The 20,820-nt window shown below is 33.3% G+C and overlaps 1 protein-coding gene across 6 annotated transcripts in view; it reads right to left on the minus strand.

Annotated features, from left to right (window-relative positions):
* The window catches only part of GLS (glutaminase), an 81,161-nt gene that overhangs the window by 13,295 nt on the left and 47,046 nt on the right, over nucleotides 1-20,820 (minus strand). For 4 of the 6 annotated variants that reach the window (XM_029934219.1, XM_029934222.1, XM_029934223.1 and 1 more), the window contains one exon: nucleotides 18,950-19,042. In XM_029934219.1, coding sequence (XP_029790079.1) covers nucleotides 18,950-19,042 — 93 coding nt within the window. Of the gene's footprint in view, nucleotides 1-15,062; nucleotides 17,952-18,949; nucleotides 19,043-20,820 lie in introns of those variants that run through there. The other 2 variants (XM_029934220.1, XM_029934221.1) reach the window with 2 other exon arrangements.

The following is a 20,820-nucleotide window of genomic DNA, read 5'->3' on the forward strand; positions in this document are numbered from 1 at the left end:
TACATTCTCAATTCTGTACAACTAGACCACGGTGATGGGAGTCCTTTATAGACCTCAGACTGTTATCCAAAGGACAGAAGGAAACCGAAGGATTAAATACCAATTTAGCTCTAATCCATAAAGGTCCTTTGCTAAATATTAGAAGGAAAAAGGGGAGGATGGGAGGGCAGGGGCAGAGAAGAGAGACAAAGAGGGACGTTGAGAGGATTGACTCATTAGCTTTACACTTACTCCAGGTATTTTATTTCCAACTCTGCTACCAACTGCAACACTGTTTTTTCATCATGAGTTTCTGCTTAAACACAAAGACTAATTCAGCCCTTTGGTTAGGAAAGACTTTAATGAAAAAGAGCAGGTAACTGAAAAGCCACCTTCTGTTCCCACTACTTCCAGTTTGACGTAAGCTGCTCTCTCCTTGCCAGCTCGCTGCAGTATCTGTTGCTGTGGAACAGATACTCTTCATCTGTTAAATAAACCATCATCACTCCAGATCCAGTTTTGTTTTAAAAGCTTCACACCAACTTGGCTTTTAAGAGCTTTTAAATGAAAACGAGTTTGCGGCCTTCTTTCATAAGTATTTTTCTTAAGGGCAGGTTGAGAAATACAAACCTATTATAGTATAGCTAAAGAAAAAAATTAATTTGTTGGCAAATGTAAACTAATCACTTGCCAACAAGAATAGAAATATACACCTGCACAATGTGTATGTGAGCAAAGATATTTCCTTTTTCCCTTACCTAATATTCACATAAATATTTAACATGAGATTATTTACTATCACATGGACAAGTAAGACAAAATTATAGTACTTTTGTGATTAGAAAGTCGAAGATGATGAGGCTACATGTTCCTAAGCTTTTCTACTGACTTATTCAGACACAATATTCATCTACTGTATACAGACAAAATTAATCCAAATGGACACAATCAGAGGATTAGAGAAAATCCTTTAAGGGAATAACAGTTCAGCAATCTCATGACATTTCCAAATTTTTACACAAATGCAGGAAGTTAGGTTCTCATATAGTAACTTTAAGAGAGGAATAAGCTGAACAGTAAATTTTACTCTAAAGAAGAGTACAGAAATTTCACTTACAAAACACAACCTCATAACAGCAGCTCCAAATACTGCATTCTGCTCTTCATTAATGAATAAACACACTCTCCTAAGCATACCATTTTCAAAATTTCTCAATGAACAGATTAATCTGAAATAATTTTACCTAATCTTAAACTAAGAAGTCACAGTTCCATCAAAGAAATCTGACAACCTGTGAAAATAAAAATGCAGATTATACACTATTTAGAAAAAAAAAATAGCTAATATGAAGCACCTCCTCTCTCTGGACTGAGCTAAGTGTTTTAAGTACTGTTATGTTATTATTATCCAAAGAATTAGAAAACTGAAGGCTAAAGCATTTAAATTAACTTGAGCAAAGTAATCATGCTGGCAAATGGCAGAGTAAGACCATCCTGACTGACTCGGGGGTCAGTGTTCTCTATGACTACAAGGGACCTTCTGGGCCAAGAAAATTCCTAACAAAACCTGGGATGAGATTTCCTCACCAATACAATACCAACACTAAACCCAGAAAACAGCAACTAAGGAAAAAATTCATGGGGAAATCAGAGATACTAATTTTCTATTGAGGTGCTAACCAAACTAATCAAAGGCATTTTGTTGTTACTTGAAAAGAGAGGAACAAGCAAATTGTTCAATTTGGCATATCAAGGCTGCAAACAGAAAAAAGTTAAAGATGCCTTCATTCTTTGCTTTGAAATATCTAAAAGTGAAGTATGAGTTTCAGGTCAATGTGAACAGAGCAAATATGACTGCTACAGAATTTATAGCATATAAACAACTTCTTATCTCAGTGGTTCCTGTTATTCTGGTAAATGCCAATAAATGGCCTAAAAATATACCAATGGGCAAATAAGTTTTTATATCCAAGCATAAAAGCAGTTAACAACCTATCTTTGCATTGCATGACAAAGAGCAATCCTAATTAAGAAGTCAGCAAAAAAACGGGAGAAAAATCAAAATGAGCAAAGGGCAAAGGCAGCTCTTTCTCTGAACAGAAGTTTCCATGTGGCAAACCTAAGAGTATTTGTACTGCACAGACAACTATCGAAGTTTCATATTCACTTTCTTCCTGGTTCTCTTTTTCTCTTATACAAATTATTTGTAAAACTCCATGATTAGTTAACATTACATTAGTATGTTCAGATACAGGACAAGGTGCCACACTTCTGGGATAATGAAGTGTCACATTCATTTACAATTATGAACTAAAAGAACAAGTATGTAAACCCCCAAAATGTCAAAAAAAAAAAAAAAAGCTAAAAGCAAAGAATAAGACAAGAAGAAAAGAAACTGGTCACCAAATGCTTATATAGAATACTTTTAAAAAAGAGTGGGGGGGTGGGGTCAGGGCAACTAGAATCAAAAGATTCTCACACTGTCTGGTATAAATTTAAAAATAAATATACACAAGGTCCCTGAAAAGAGATGGGGCTCTTTTTTGCCAAAAATCAAAACAAAGATTTGGCAGCAATAGACCCAGAATTATGTTTTCAGTGTAAAGGATCTCCCTCTCCTCTGTATGTCCTAAATATTGTCACTACAACAAAGCAAGGCACAGGGACATGAATATTCTATAGTTAGTCCAACCACAATACATTCTTACTGCTTTAATTTTTAAAATTCTCATTTTTATTGGTCTCCAGAGATCCATACTTAATTCTCTACATTCTTTAATATTTGTTTTACAGTTCTACTGTCGAAAGTGTGACATGAGGGCGTTATGGGTAACACACAAAACAAGCACAATAACAATGTTTCTCTAGTGCTGTGCAATTTTCAAAGGACTTTCATAGGCATTGTAATATCATCAAATTATGGTAACAGGCTCCTCCAGCACTTAATACAAGGAGCTGCTGAAGAATAGATTATTTTTAAGACCCTCAAAAATAATGCAGTGTAAAACTATCTGAAAAAAATATATAAATAGGCAAAAAAAATCACTCCATCCCCATTCTCAGGACCTTCTCATGAGGCTGCTTAGTTTGTATCTGTATTTTCACATTCATAATTCTTATCAGCAATATTTTATATGAAGCAAGGAGAATGGACACGGCAAAACTATACATAGCACTCACCTGTTAGTGTAATTTACATTAGCTAAAAATTAAGCAGAGCCAAATTCTAAAAGGAGAAAAGTCTACATGCATGTCTTCTATGTAGGGGACATCTAAAGTAGATTCCAAAGCCTACTTTTAAAATCACTATCTGGTAAATGCTCTAAAATCCCTTGCCTGATCTTCTGCAGCTCCTGAACCTAAATTTGGAATGCAGCCACAGGATAATGGGGGGAGGGAGGCGGGTGGCAACAGAGCAGATTAGCATCACTGCAAACCCATGGTTACCAGCCTCAATAGTATTGTGACAACTGTTGCCTTATTTCCTTCAGCTCTGCCCCACTTTCCAAGAATATTTCCTATCTTCTCTGTACCCTGAAACCACAGCCTCCCTCCAACCCCACTTATTCTCAGCCTCCTTTCATCCTCTTCAAGAAAATGGAAACCAATGGACAGAAACTTCCTCAACTTCTCCCTACTATGTCTGCATACCTACCTACCTGCCTGCCTCTCAATGTCTTACTGTATTGAAGGAGATATTCTTCCTCCTACCAGACCCAAATCCTTTAAGCTGAGAGTTCCATCTCTTTACAGAGACATCACTTTATTGTCCATTTCCTCTTTCTTGTATTTATTTCAAGCTTTCCTTCTTTACTGGGTCTTTTCTATCAGCAGCCAAATCTGCTCTACTCCAGTAGTTCCCTGGCCTTCAAACTCAAAGCCAAGAAAATTTTCTTAACAGTGGAGAGATTACCAATATGGGTTACCCATTTCTTATTTTCTGAGCCCAAACCATAAAAACTCTATCTACTAATATCATTTACTAAATAAAGACATTTTAACACCAAAAGTAGGAAAGACATTATGTAAATAGACACCCTCATTTAACGCTTATCTGTTTTGTACAGTTGACTTTTCCAAATTTCTTGCAATACTTTCTTTCCCAGATTTTACTATGGCATGCTGGGTTTTCTCCTAATGGGACAATGGTAAATTTTGAGTATTCACTTTATTTTTTTTTAATGTTTATTTTTGAGAAAGAGATCACAAGCAAAAGAGGGACAGACATGATTCAAAGCAGGCTCTGTCCTGACAGCAGCAAGCCCAATGGTGGGCCATAACTCATGAACCCAGGAGATCATGACTTGAGCCAAAGTTGGATGCTCAACTGACTGAGCCACTCAGGTGCCCCTATCCTACTTTGAAAATGGGAGTGTCTTAAAATTCCTTATCATTCTACACTGTCTCCTGGAGCAATCTCACACAACGTATAGCTTCAAATCTACTCTCTCCATGTTAACAATTCACAAAATTGTATCTCCAATTCAAACCACTGTTCTAAGTTTAAGGCCTATATCTGACACTTGTCACTACTTAGACATTTCAGAGATATAAATATGTTAAACAGACCTTAGCTTTCTCACACTGACAACTACCTACCTAAGATCTATTTCCTATTCCATCCACGCTAACAGAATTTCTCTCTCTACTTGTTAGGGGTAGCAATGTGCCAACTGAAAATTCTTTCCTAGATTCCCTTGTAGCTAGTCTGGTCAGCCAGTATCAGATGAGTTTCTAGGAAACTTCTTTTACCTGTTTTAGGTACCACTCTTTTTTTCTACCACTTTGACCACACAAGTGGGGCTAAATGTAGAAGAGTTACCTTGCAACTACATGGTGAAAGGAATGATGTCTAACGCCAACACACTAAGGTTGGTTGGAGCAGAAGTGTATCTTACTGATGGCACACATCCTGGATTGTCTACCCCCAGACTTCTTACTATAATAGAAAAATAGCCCTATTCACCTAAACCCTTAGTAAACGTTCTCTTGATAGCTATAGTCAAAAGACCCTTAATTGGTACAGTCAAAATTATCTTTCTCGATATTCCCAAGATTTGCTTCTCCAGTGTTCTCCATCTTAATAATGTAGCACCACCTGCCCTATTGCTAATACTAAAATCTGGTTGTCCACTTAACAGGTCATTCTTTTTATCCACCAAATACTATCACCAAGTGCTGCCAATTTCATCTCTTAAACACATCTCTTATCTACCTTTCTCACATCTACTTCCCTATTCTAAGCCACTATCACATCTCACCTCAGCCCTAAAACTTCCGTTTGTCTGCCTCTAATCCAATCCCCAAAGAGCAATCTTACAACCAAATCATGTCATTCCCCTTTTTATATAAGCCCACTGCACTTTGAATACTCCAAAACTCTTAATGTGGCATGTAAGATCCTTCAGAAACATTTCCCAAACTGTGTTCAGAGGACCATCTACAGCAGAAACATCCAAGGTGCTTATTAAAAATGCAGATGTTTAAACCCAAATCCAAGGTTGTGCCTTAGAACACACTTAGGGCACCTGGGTGGCTCAGTTGGTTAAGCATTTGACTCCTGATGTCAGCTCAGGTTTTGATCTCACGATTTTGAGTTCAAGCCCCATGTTGGGCTCCACACCCAGTGTGGAACCTACTTAAACAATAGTTTTAAAAAATTAATAAAATTAAGACACACGACCAGCTGTAGTGTACATTGAGAGACAAGGTCTATCCTACATCATGTGGTCTTATGTCTAACTCCTCTAGGGCCAATCTCCATTCACCTTGCCTCACTCTTCTCCAATCATTTTTGCTTTCTTTCACCATTTCAAATGTGCTCCTTCCTGTTCCTGGGCCTTCAAGCCAGAGTATTTTATTAATCCTCGCCCTTCCTCTAAGTCATTCAAAATTTATCCCTTTCAGGAAAAAACAGCCATACCTATCTTATCAAAAATGAAGTCGTCTTTGTTATACTCTTTGCTGGCACTTTGTACATGTCTACCATTTACTGTGTGCATTTCTTCAAGAAATAAAATACTATAGCTAACTATTCACTCAGAATTCATCCCGCTACTTCCCAGAGGGAAGTTTTACTGAAGACTGGCGTGTGTGTTCTTACACTTTAACTACATCACACATTTATCTCATAAAGTCTGCTACAGGTATATAAAAGTCACTTGGTATACGCCATTTCATCTCCTTTATGTTTAATCAACTAGATCTACATGTATCCGTATGAACAAATCACTTGTCGCCATTTTTGCTTATTTATATATTATTCCGTATGTGCATTTCCTTCTAGCTTGCAAACATCAAGGGCTTGCTCACACTTATTAACTACCCGCGTATCTTAAGCACTCTGCAGTTTCTGGCACGTAACAGGGAAGGAATAAATAACTACTGGTTGAATGAAGAAGTAATTAGTGAATGAACAATAAACAGGATAATGCTAAAGCTAATTTATATAAAATCAGAACTACTTCATCAAATTAAATTGGCTAAATAACAAACTAATTGTGTGCAATTGTAAACAAAAGCTACTGAAATATTGAGGGATAACTGGTTCTTGGTAGAAAAAAATATGAAGTTATAGATTTGCGTTTATATAGTGGGATCTAATCATATACACTGGTAGGGGATTTATATGCACTATCAGGAATGAAGAGGGGAAAACACAAGAGAAAAAAACAAAATTCTTGGTATTCAGAATGCATGAAAAACTGTTTCATAACTAAGTGAAACAGGGACTAATAATATTGAGTTGGAAAACTAGAAACTAAGAATCAAGAGTGCTGGCCACCTTCTTAGAGCCACTTTAGTGGGAAAACAACTTCATTAAAAGAATAAACTATTTGACCACTCTTGTACCCTACTACATTATTATAAAAGCAATACTGGAAGAACAGTTTAATTGGAAAATAGGAACATTGACTACCAGCTTTCCCGAGTAAGGGCACTAGGATAGGTGCAAGTTATTTTTTAGATATACTTTAATAGCAGAATTGTGTTTCTTCACAGTCCAGTCCACATATTTCTGGGGATTCTGCTTATATCAAACATCATTAAAATCATATATACAAGAACTATACATAGCTGTAGATGAGAATACAAAATTTGTTTTTCATCAATAAATCATTCTAGTTGGTTTCTAAAAAAATTTATCCTAAAAGTGCAGATGTGAAGATACATTCATTCATTTTTAGATAATAAAGTTGCAGGTCATAGGATTCTTATATATAAATAAGGTTAATGAAAACCCCTACAATTGGGCTCTGTGGAATGCCTTCTGGAGTGAGGGTTTTTAAACGTTTTGATAAATTGCAGTTTGCTGATGAACATTTAGTGGAAACACACAAAAGGATTTAAAAATGCATCTTCTAAAACTAAGTTTTAAAGTTATAATACACATTGGCTTTTAGCTCTAGGATACTAATTTATATTCAATGCTGTAGGAATATACAATAAGGAAAAACTTTTTAAGTAATGAAAAACACTTATATCTCTAAGAGCTAAGCTAAAAATGACTTCACTGTGATATTTAGGGCTGACTTGTTATCTTCTATAGTCAAAGTAAAATTGGAGTAATTTTCGCACTTCTATCAATACTTTGTTTTTTTAAAAAGACTACTTTTATTTAAAAAGTTTATTCATTTTGGGAGAGAGAGACAGCACAGGTAGGGGAGGGACAAAGAGAAAGAGAGGGAGAAAGAACCCCAAGCAGGCTCCATGCTGCCAGCATAGAGCCTGATGCAGGGCTTAAATTAACAAAACTGTGAGATGATGACCTGAGCCAAAACCAGATCAGACACTTAACTGACTGAGCTCCCCAGATGCCCCAAGATCAACATTTTAGACATAAATGTGTTGTCTGTCAAAATCTCCCCAACAGTTTCACATCACATCTAATTTTTAGTAAAAGGATCTCTGGGGATAGGAACTTCTTTCTCTGAGTGAAATAAACACATGCATATATGAAAATCATAGGATATTGGTGGTAGGTGATGGAGACACTGTCTTATAGAAGTTATAGAAAATTTAAAGTATCACAGGATAACCTTGTTCAGTATGAAATTTTCCTTTTTGGTCTATCAAGACACTGAAATTGTACTGTCCCTAAATTTTCAAGGAGTATCTTGATTTTATTAACAAGGAGACAGAAGTTGCTCTACTTACATATTGCAATGAGAAATAATGTAGTCTGTGGTCAGTACAATGAGTTCTGGAAAAAGTTCCTGGGGGGAAATCCTGGTGCTACAGATCATTTTGTGACCTTAGTGAACTTACAAGACCTATATAAATCTAGATAGGTCATAAAGCTACTTCTTAGACATTAGGTGGATTAAAATATTCTCAAAACATTGCACTGATGGTTAACCCATAGTAAGTCACAATGAATGCTAAAAGTCATGCTATTCAAATTCTGATATTATCAGGTTTCTGATGGTATATGGGGCATGCACTGTTGCTAGAGTTGACTGAAATTATGGACATTGAGAGCAAAAGGGGAAATCTACAGAAAACCACAGGATCCTAGCATCTGCAAACTGAGATTACCTAAATTTTGGCCTATAGCTTTGAGGACTGATCACTGTATATTCAGGCATTATATTCAGTGATTAGCCTACACACTTTGATAAGGGACTGAGAAAGAAAGTCTAGACTTCCAAGGTCTCTGGGCATAGGTGAAAGACATTCTTCTTAAAATTTTGGCCATTTTTAGGTAAAACTGGTAACGTCAAACCTGTGACTATGAATGTTTACAGATTAACCATTACTATCTATGTCAGAATGATTGAGAGTGGCACATCTTCCTGAAGCCAATTTTACTCCAATTCTTGAGAAGACAAAGGTTAGTCATAGAGCTTGTAAATACTATGTTTAAAAAAAATATTAAAACAGGTGAAATTTATATGAATTTTTAAGGTAGAAAACAAGCCTCAGAAGTTCATGCCTTATGGTATATACATTAGGTTACCTACCCAGATCCTATATCCAACTGCCCAGCATTCACTGATTCTATATAAGTCCAAAAAGTACTAGATAAACCACAAGTTTCACTCTATTAAGAACTTCTGCAGAAGATCCCAAATTCTTAACTAAAACAAAATTCTAAAATTCACAATGCCACCGAATGGGAATTTTTGCAAAGCAAAAAACTACAAAACACAATATGCATACATAGCCAACGACCCTCTATACAGAGCCCCTAAATATAAGGTAAATGCATTAATACATGAGACCATTACATGACAAAGCCCAACATGCTAAGGGATACCAAATCAATACCAGTGCTGATTCTGTGGCAGACATACATGGTGGATGTAAAATAAAATTGGCACAACAGAGACAAAATAAAAATTAAAGCTTCTCAACTTTTTATTACTTGGCTAAAAACACAGCAAATTAGTTTTCTTTCTGTGGAAAAAAAAAACCCATACATACTCTAAGTTTTGTTGTAACAGCATGTTTTAGCTGAAACACTTCACAAATGGGTAAATAGAAAGTTAAGCTCTACTTCCCCATCTCCTTAAAACCATTCTCTAAAACTTCTCTTTCAGGTAAAAAGAAGAGACATTAAGGCAGGAATATTTTATTTATATGATTAAAAAGGGTTAATACTATTAGTAAGCATAGTAAGCAAGTAAGAATTTTAACAAAAATCACTTGTTCTGTAATTTCATCAAAAGATGTTACTAAAGTTTCATTGTGTAAAAAATGTAACATTCATTTCAATTCGAAGTAGAAACAATACTATTTAGTGCATTCCTTTATTTATATTATAAATGTTGTGCACAGACCTGGACCAAAAGACACATGTATTCAAAGCTGAAGGTAAAATAATAAATTATTAACAATTTTATTATAATGAACAAAAGTCTGAATTAACATTTATGTTTTTTAATTTTTAAAGAAAACTAACTCTAGAATGGCAAATATCGACAATATTAAAAGACTTGGAAATGAACATATCAGCAATACAAAGGTTGAAAATGAAAACTCATTTTATGAGAAACTTTCATATATTTTTTAAGTTACTCATTTTCAGCCAAAATGAGTTAGGACAGGAAAAGTTGGAAAAAGAAAGAATACTTGAAATTAACATATTTTGAATTTTTCATTTAGGATCTTTAATTGTGAGTAACTGTGAGAAAGAAGAAAACAACAAAATATGGATGGAATGACTAAGTTATACCATGGTTTTAGACAACATAATTAATCTCATTTAATGAAAGAAAGTCAAGACAAATATTTACATTGTCCCATCAAAGGATAATCTATAATTGCTCCTTACTGATGATTTGTGAAAGGCACATACAAAATAATGAAAACCAGTAATTATAAAGAAAAATTTAACAAAAGGCTAAAGATTTCGATTTGAATTTTACAATGGAATGGTCCACATGTGAACAGTTACACTAGCATAATTGATGCTAATATTTCAGCATCATTCTAATTTTAGTAATGTGAAAACAAGTAGATTTTATATGTAATAAGAGCCAGTCTCCTAAAGATCAGGATCTCATCTATATAAACTTGTGGGAAAAAGAGCTACGTAGTAGGCAAATTTAAATTTTGAGAAGAAACCCCATACTATTTCTGGGAATAACAATATTTAAATTGTAACATTTCTAAGTTAACAAAGGCATTTAAAAAGTAATCCTTCTCAAGGACAACAATATAAATTTCCTTCATAAATAAAAAATAAGGCCCAGAACTATGAAATGGAGATTGGTACTAAGGACAATACACATGATAGAGCAATAAACTCTTGTTCTGAAGCCACCTAGAGATCGAAATATGCAAAATAAACACAAAGGAAATAAGGTAGATATTTTGCGTAGTATGTGCTGGAAAAGTTAACTTGAAAAAAAATTTTTTTTCCTCTAGAAAACATTTCTTTAGAACTCCAATAACCTTTTGTTTATTTAACCTTCTTACTTTAAATATTTAACCTAACCCCAAAGAAATTTATTTTACAAGCAAATGGTACATTTATTCTTACAGTCACATCTTTCCTACACTCTTTCAAAGGTTCCAGGGTAATGTTTTATTTTTAGAACTACTGTATAATTGTAGCATTCACATCTTAACTTTACTAGTCTTTATAAACTGTGGCATAAGACTGTTTGTGAGAAATAACAATTAGTTTTTGCTAAACATTGATGGAATAGTTTGCCAAATAACTCAGAGTAATAGTAACCACTGACAATCATGTTTTTCATTACAAGTAACCAACAAATAAAATATGTAACAAAACACACAACAGACCAATTCCATCAAAAAAAAAAAAAAAGAAAAGAGAGAAAAAATATTGTACATGTTAACTGAGGAAGCAAGGTGCTAAGCAACCTAGAAACGGGGTGGTCTGAAGTGGTACCAGATAAATTCTAAGACTGCTTTCAATCTCACTTACAGGATTCTAATAAATTACAAGATTATGGTAAGTAAATGAAAGAACATCAAAGACCTACAAAGGTTGAACTATGTTTTTAAAATATCAGGATTCCAAGTGGAAACACTGAGCAGAGAGATTTTCATTATATAAACAAAAATTGCTAGACATGTTAATATGGAAACAAATATAAAACTATTTCAATTAAGAATTCTTCCTTTTAAAAGCTGAGGCATCTGGGGGGTGCCTGCCTGGCTTGGTGGGTTAAGCATCCAACTTCAGCTCAAGTCATGATCTCATGGTTTGTGAGTTCCAGGAGTTTGAGCACTTCATTGGGCTCTCTGCTCTGAGCACAGAGCCTGCTTCAGATCCTATGTTTCCCTCTTTCTCTGCCCCTCCCCTGCTCACATGCACATGTGTGCTCTCAAAAATAAACATTAAAAAAATAAATAAATAAAAGCATGGCCTTCCAGATAGATAATTTCAATCATCTGAGATATTTCAGCAAGGTAAATACATAATGGAAATAAATTCATTATTTTTAATACTACTATCTCCAGAAGAATCATATCCTCATACATTACAATTTGGCTTAAAAATAAATATACCAGGGGGTACCTGGGTGGCTCAGTGGGATAAGCATCCCACTCCTGATTTCAGCTCAGATCATAATCTCTCAGTTTTTGAGATCAAGCTCCTTGTCTGGTTCGGATTCTCTCTGCCTCTCCATTTATGCTCTCTCACTCTCAATAAATAAATAAATAAATAAGCAAGCCAAGTTGTTCTTCATTATTGAGATTTAACTAAAATATGTCTGGGGTGCCTGGGTGGCTCAGTCGGTTAAGCCTCCGGCTTCGGCTCAGGTCAGATCTCATGTTCGTGGGTTCGAGCCCTGCGTCAGGCTCTGTGTTGACAGCTAGCTCAGAGCCTGGAGCCTGCTTCCGGTTCTGTATCTCCTTCTCTCTCTGCCCCTCCCCCTCTCATGCTCTGTCTCTCTGTATCAAAAATAAAATGAAACAGTAAAAAAAAAATTTTTTTAAATATGTCTGATAGCAACTGAAATTTAGAGTGAAAGTCTATAATGGTGTTTTGAGATCAACTGTCCAAATGTGTCATTTCATTACTCTCTCCTATGAGCCTCCATCCTGAATGGTGCAGAGTTCGTTCATCACAGCATTTGGCACCACGAATCATGTATTTTTTTTAATTTACTTAACACATAACAGTTCTCAATAAAAAAGTATTGTAATTTATGCAAAACTACCACAGATACCACCAAAAAAAAAGTAATGCACTCAAGTGCTAATTTGTATCTTATTCATTTTAGTTAAAGGTTAATGTAATTGACTGGAAAGCCATTACAAAAGTTTAATCAACATAAGCTTTACATATTTTGCACATCTTAAAAATCTCTACAGGTGCAACTTATAAAAATCACTAAAGTGGATCTATAATCTACAAAACATAATGTAAACTAAGTCAACCTTAAAATTATAATATTTTTGCATTTCAAACTGTAAATAAACATTTTAAAACCACCGTACAAGAGAATCATTTCATTAAATATGATTCATAATCAGTCTACTCAACATCTATCTAAAAAATAAGTACCTTTTCTATTACTATTTAAGAAAGGACTCTCAAAAAAGATTAATCAAGTTTTGCCAGCTGTTTTATGTAAGATAAATTTTGTTTGAGATGCTTATAATTTATAGTAGTTTTAAAAACTAAACTAAGACTATAACTCTGAAGTTCAAGTCTGTATGGTATTCACTTCGATAAACTACTTGGGCAGAAGGGAGAAGAGAGATGAGAGAACCTTTCCCAGTCCAATTAAATTCCTTCCATTTCTAAAAATTATGTTACAATTTGAGATAAAAGAAACAAGTAGTTGAGCTTGATATACTTGAATATGTTTTCCTGTTTAATTTCACTTTTTTAATGTTTATTTTTGAAAGAGAGTGAGACAGAGCACTAGTGGGGAAGGGGCAGAGAGAGACAGGGAGACACAGAATCGGAAGCAGGCCCCAGTCTCTGAGCTGTCAGCACAGAGCCCAATGCAAGGCTCAAACCGACGGGCCCTGAGATCATGACCTGAGCCAAAGTCGGATGCTTAACCAACCGAGCCACCCATGAGCCCCCAATTTTGCCTTTGAACTCCACGACAGAGAAGAGACTAAGATAATGTCTATCCTCAATAAATCCAAGTGAAAATCTCTAATGTTTGGTTTTGGTGATACCACACAATGTAAATTACTACATTTAATATGAAACAGGAAAGGAATTGAGCAGAAATTATGTTGCTTTTTAAAAAAATTACATTCTAGCATTTTCAAGATTGGTTAAAAACCAAAATTTTCACAAATGAATAGTAAAGCACATTCTTAAAATAAAAATTTTGTATAACTTTTGGAATAAAATTATTCTGTAAACTGTTGAAACCACAAATCTTCAGAGTCAATCTGAGTAAAATATTCTATATTTTATAAATTCTGGGACAGCAAAAATGTTGAGGTCTTTTATGACAAAACTCAGAATAGGAATAAAGTAATGAACTATTTATATATAACATAATATGTGCAAAGAACTGAATTTCAAAAGATAGATGGACAGGTAGATGGATGGATAGATATACTCACAAACATATATGCATATAATACACACATATTATATATAAACTATCAGGGTATAGACTGACATTATCACTATCAGTCACATACATACATGCCCTCAAAACTTTTACACTGACAGACCAAGACCACCAAGCTCTGAGTCACCTTTCTCTTTGCTTTAAATGGATTAAAAACAACAAAGAAATTCCAAATGTGTCTTTAAAAAGTAAGCATCATGTATCATTACATACTGAATATATCATGACACATGAACTCATTTCCTAGTCCCCAAAGAACTTTATTAAAAAAACTTATAGATGAATACAAAATCCTATTAACAATGGTATTTCCCCCCTTCAAATAGTCTTAAAACTCTAAAATATATTTGGAAGGCTTCGCTGGAGTCAAGTGATAAATCCGATATAACAGTAAAATTAAAATACAGCTGACTGTAAACACTGTGGGAGGGCACAGAAATACTGACCCCCGCATGTCGTTGAAAATCTGCATAGAATTTTTAACTCTTCCCATATTTTAACTACTAATAATTGATGCTGACCAGAAGCCTTACTAGAATTATATAAATAGCTGGGTAAAACATATTTTCTATGTTACACAGTAAGCTGGACAAAAGAAAATATTACTCAGAAAATCATAAGAAAGACAAAATAAATTACAGTACTGTACTATAATTTACTAAGTTATATAAATGGAGCCATGCAGTTCAAACCTGTGTTAGAGTGAACTGTACTGTAGATGGCTGACAACGCAGGGCGAGTCACTACACTTTGGACTACACTGGGGAAATATATTAAGTTCCTTCTGAAAACTGATTTCCTTAAAAAGTAAATAAAGTGAATTTCTGTATTATAGTTATCCATTTAATATAAATTCTACTGTGATTGACAATTCTAAAGTAATACTTTCTCTTCATCTGAGTTAGCAATATGTTTTTCCTACCCTAGACAACAGATACAACAGTGACACAGTAAATAACACCAGTGGTACTCTTCCTTAGAAAACAGAACCAGCAAACCAGCAAATAGGGTAGACTTGTTTTTTAAGTTGTCAAATGGAAAAACAACAAAAAAAAATTGGGAGAAAAGTCTTTATTCAAATACTTCTAGTACAATCAATAGAAAAAATGTTCTCTCTCAAAAAACCCACCAACTCTATTAAAAAAATTAAGTGAAGCCCTTTTGAGAGTATTTCTAGCATGTCTTCACAACAGCCTTAGAATTAAAAATCTAAAGCATTTTAATAGTATCTTCATAAAGATTTGCTATTTTTAAGTTAAAATTCCAACTATTTGTTGTACTTAAAATGCCAGAGTTGCTTTCATAAAAAAAAAAACAATAAAATCAGCTTAAAATAAATTTATTGTACAATACAAAAAGTAGGCATACTGGAAAATAAAAGGTACATTATTAAATATACAAAGCAAATGAAAGAAAGCTAAATAACACAAATGTTTTTAATTCAAACACTAATATAAAATGCACAACATTTATGCTAAAAATAAAGTACTTCAGGAAGGATATGCATTTCAAACGAAATGTTAATGAAAAAAAGAAAAACAAATGTGCTAACTTCTAAATGCTTGAATATCAAGAATCAGTAATGGCATGAAACATTAAATCCACAATACTGGGTACTTTTCAAGAACTTTATTTGAAAAGGTATTAAAAATACTGAAGGAATCAATTTAAAGAATGTTCTTAAATCTGGCAAAGATTTTCCTTTTTTTTTTTTTTTTAAGTAAAGTTTCAGGGCCTATTCACAGTATCTTCCTTCTTCTTCCATTTATATACCTTCCTATGAAAGTTTCTGGATGCACATTCTTAATAAGTGAGATTCTATAAACACAGCTACAAATTAACAACATAATTTTGAAATCTGTACATAGGACACACTAGGAAACATTTAATTTTCCATTTTATAAAGTATAACCAATCTCCAAATGAAATAATAAAACGTAACAATTTAGAGCACAGGGAAAAAAAATAAAACCTTTTTTCTAACCTATCAATTAAGACATTCAGTTCCCCAAACTGCAAATGGCCTTGGTGGAACTAATAATACAAACGATACTGTTTAAAGGTGTTGCAGAGGTGAGGCCTTCAAAATAACCATTCCACCCCTGTAAATGGCCAAAGTAGAAGCATCCACTTAGATTTGCATTTGTACATTAGAGAAACATTTAAGTTACCATAAAATCTTTGGTAAAATCCTCTAAAATTTAACATGTAATTATTTAAATATGTGAGTTAGCCCTAAAAGGTTTTGACCAACACCTTTGGAAGGGAATTTCTTTTTCTAATATCACAGTTTCCAAGCTTAAGGCATCATTTGATCAGTTTCTGTATCTACATTTGCACTAGTTCTAAATTACTCAGGGAAATCTTTTTTACTATATTTATTTTTTATAGATGTGATCTGCCACATATGCCATGACACTAAAAAACTATCAAGTTTCCTTCTAGGCCTCAGGACCCATCTCTGCCCCTCCAAAATCTACAAGTTTAAAAATGAATAAAACAAAACAAAACAAAAAACACCTTGTGGCTATAGGGAGTTGTGGGGAAAACCGAAGAATTATTTGGGAGAAGAAAGAAGTGTGAATAGGTCCTACAGAATTTTATAATCACTTTGCCAAGACAGACTTTAAACATTGTAAATTATCCAAAATAGTCATTCTCTGAAAAACAAGTTTTGATTCTCAATATTACATTTTTATAACCAAAGGATTCAGATCTAACATATTTTAGTAGCAAATTTACTACTATTAGACTGAATTCATTTCCTAAGTACTCTAAAATTAGAGTTCAAATAGAACAAACTTTATGAGATGCTATTATAATTTATCATAAAAGATTCATTAGCATTTGTGGAATTATTAGGATAATAAAAATATTAAAAACTAAAACCCAAAATTCACCATGCACACTTAAATATAACATAGAAAAAGTAACGTGAATAATACGAAAATAAAATTGTTCAGGTAAACATTTCACTTGAAGACACTCACTGTTGCTCCTTCTGAGTAACCATTATAGCTTTTTAACAGTGAAACATGTCATTATCCTACTTCTGAAAATCTTTGGCTGGAATGTTTTAGTAACATAAGACACTCCTGTACATAACAATTTTGACAGAACACAAAGTTGCAAAGTAAAAAAGCAAAGACATGATTTATATTTTAAGTGTTTGATAAAATTTAAAGCCAATTTATCACTAAAAATGGCATAGAATGTAAACTTAAGCTCATTTTATAATCTACGGCTATGTTAAGTGATTTGGGATTCATTAATTTTGCCTTTTTATTGTATTTAGCATAGAAATAACTTTCTATTGCTCCTACAGACATCATGTCAGTTTTAAAACTGGGAAAGAAAAAACAAAATGTAATAAAACTTGTGAGTTCAATGTGTGGGTTTTAGAACCAAAAAATTACATTTCTGTTACCATTTTAAAATGGAGATTAAGTTAAAATTTTAATTATACCACGAAAAAATTTAAAGGAGTTTTTCCTTTTTGCGTCTTTCAAAGTAAAGCAAATCTGCTTTACTTATTTATAAATACCTTTTTTTAAAGATCAACAAATCCATTTTTAAATCTATAATCTTTACACAAAGATTAAAAGGAAAAAAGCTTTATGGCTCCAGCACCCAAGATTGAGAACACAAAAAAACTCAAATAAATATTTATAGTATGCAAAAAAGCTAAAGATGGTTGAAAGATTAAATGAAGAACATTCTGAAACTAGAACCCATTTCTTTAGCTTTTCTCTCCCAGACTTTCCATTCTATATACTACAGTTGTAGAGATGTCCTCATTTGACTCAGGTGACACTTTTTTCCATACTGTCTCTTTTAAAGCAAGTTCTTGTTGGAGACTTTCATAGTCCAATGGTCCAAAGGAATGCTAGTTGTTCAAGCAACATACATAATTTATTAGTGCACTTGAGTGAAGAAAGGTCCAAGCTATAAAACGGTATTTTTCAATGAATGTCATTAAAATCTGTTAACATTTTCACCCACCACCATCTGATGTTTTGTTCCATGTTACTCATGTTGTCTCCCATGGAAGTTTCTATTCTGTTGGCTTTGCATAATTCTCACATATTATTAGAAGTTATTTGATTAGAACTAACAATAGGAAAATTTACTTAGTATACATTAAAAATACTTTCTACTTATAAGTGTTTCATATTAGCTTCAAGTCTAATGAGGTATTTACCAGAAACATTTTCTAGATGGGATGCAAAGAATTTAATTAAAACTCAAAACAAGTCCTTGGTCTAGTGAACAATTATAAAGACAAAAAATGCTGTTCATGAAATTTAAGTCCTGACTCTTAAATATTAGCACTAAAAGGAGTATATATGTGCAATAATATGAAGCCAAACACAATGATAATATATAAATATTACTATAATAGTATCAAGAATTCTGAATTAAATGTTTTATAAAAAATATTTCAACTCTAGTGGCCAATAAAACTTATGAGGCTTTGTAAGATCTTTCACTAATTCTATAATCCCTTTCCTATTTACATATGCATCCATGTCAAAATAAACTTCAAGACTACAACTGACAAATATTATAAAACAAGGATTTCTTTTTATCGCATGTAGCACTTTCCAAAGTGTTTTCTTTGAACAGAATCAATTTCTTTGTTGTTTTACTTTTTAAACAGAATCAATTCTTTAAAATATTGCTTAGAATAGCAGAAAAATGGGTGGGTAAGTAAAGAACACTGCTGCCAGGTTAACCAGTTTAAATTTAAAGAAAGAAGCAATAATTATTACCTATATCCTGAATCTGGAATGAAAATATCAATAACTTGTGTACACTCAATTTGTGATGAGCAAATATATGAGGCCACTACCAATTAAACTAGTACTATTCAAACAGGTGAATCTCATTTTCTCTCTTTTAGAAAAATAATACATAATAATCTAAATAAGAATTTTGCTTACCCTTTGATCACCACCTTCTCTTCGAGGATCAAGTTTTTTTGCAAAGTGTCTCAAATTATCATAGTTATGGAAATTACAGAGAGAAACAAGATCCTGTAAATAAATAGAACAGGTATAAGAAATTAGCTATTCATTGGCTATGTTTTTCATATTTCAACAAATCACACTAATATTGCCCAACTTAACTACTATCTCATGGAAAATATCACTGCAAAAAGCAGCATGATGTATCAAGAAGAGAACTGAAATCGGAACGAGAAGACATGGATAAAAACTTTGAGAACACTGCTTACTAGCATGATCCTGGGGCTCAACCACTCTTTCATTTCCTATAAAATGGGCCTATAATAACAGTCCACATGAAAGAACTATTCTATCAAATAACCACAAAGCACCACAAAAATCTAAATAAATATTCTGGTTACAATCTACTATATCTATAAGCACCCAATGTCATTCTCTAGCTTTAGTAAAATATAAAAAAGTTAGCAGAAAAATTATAGTACTCAATACAGAGTCTACAAAGTAGTAAACTGTACATAAAACTGGAAACTGAAATATTAGCAAGATTTGGGTAACATCATAAAATACTGAACTAATTAAGAGTAGAAACAATTTTACTTTGTAGTGCATATGTCCTCAAAAAAAAAATAGACTTTTCAAGATAGTCTATGGATAAAGATATTCAAACATGCAGGTTAACAATGATAATAATAACTAACTATAATAATCTGAATTTATGTTGGGCATTAAATTTAAACCTTTTTCAAGTTTAGTAACTTGCTGAGCCTTTTTGGAAACTGAAAACTATATACCACCATACAATTAAAATATCAGCATTGAACAAATGTAATTTCCTGTGGGAATGAATATCTGGGAGCTGATAGAAGCAATTTAAAGATTCTCTATGAGAACTTCCACAGCTAACCCAGTAACTTGCAGACAGGTAGGCAGAATGCCAACAATCAATAAACCACTGGAATGATTAAAAAACTAGAATCACTGGATGTTTCCATTTATATGACCATTATCATACAACATCCATTCATGATAAAAATCCTCAACAAAGTAGGTTTAGAGGGAACATACCTTAACATAGTGAAAGCCATAATCTGAAAAGCCCACAGCTAACCTCAGAGCTTTCCCCCTAAGATAGGAACAAGCTGTCCACTCTCACCACTTGTAATTCAAAATAGTATTGAAGTCCTAGCCATAGCAATCAGACAAAATAGTATTGAAGTCCTAGCCATAGCAATCAGACAAAAAAAATAAATAAATAAAAGGCATCCAATTTGATAAGGAAGAACTAACAGTTTCATTCTCTGCAGATGACATGATACTCTACAGAAAACCCTAAAGACAACACCCAAAACTACTAAAACAGATAAATGAATTCAGTAAAGTCACAAATGAAAAATCAATATACAGAAATCCACTGCATTTAATGAAACTAATAATGAACCCCAGACAGAAATTAAGAAAACAATCCTTTAAACTGCACCAAAAATAATAAAATACCCAAGAATAAACTTAACCAAAGAGGTGAAAGACCTATACTCTGAAAACTATAAAACACTGATGAACGAAATGGAAGATGACACAAAGAAATGGAAAGATATTCCATGCTCATGGATTATAAGAACAAATATTATCAAAATGTCTATACTACCCAAAGCAATCTACAGATTTAATGCAATCTCTATCAAAACACCAATAGCATTTTTCACAGAACTAGAACAATCCTAAAATTTTTATAAAACCACAAAAGACTCTGAATAGCCAGTGATCTCAAAAGAGACAAAAGCAGAAGTATCAGAATTCTAGACTTCAAGTTATATTACAAAGTTGTAGTTATCAGAATGTAACGGTAC

This window comes from Suricata suricatta, chromosome 3, assembly GCF_006229205.1.
Source record: "Suricata suricatta isolate VVHF042 chromosome 3, meerkat_22Aug2017_6uvM2_HiC, whole genome shotgun sequence".
Lineage (NCBI taxonomy): Eukaryota > Metazoa > Chordata > Mammalia > Carnivora > Herpestidae > Suricata > Suricata suricatta.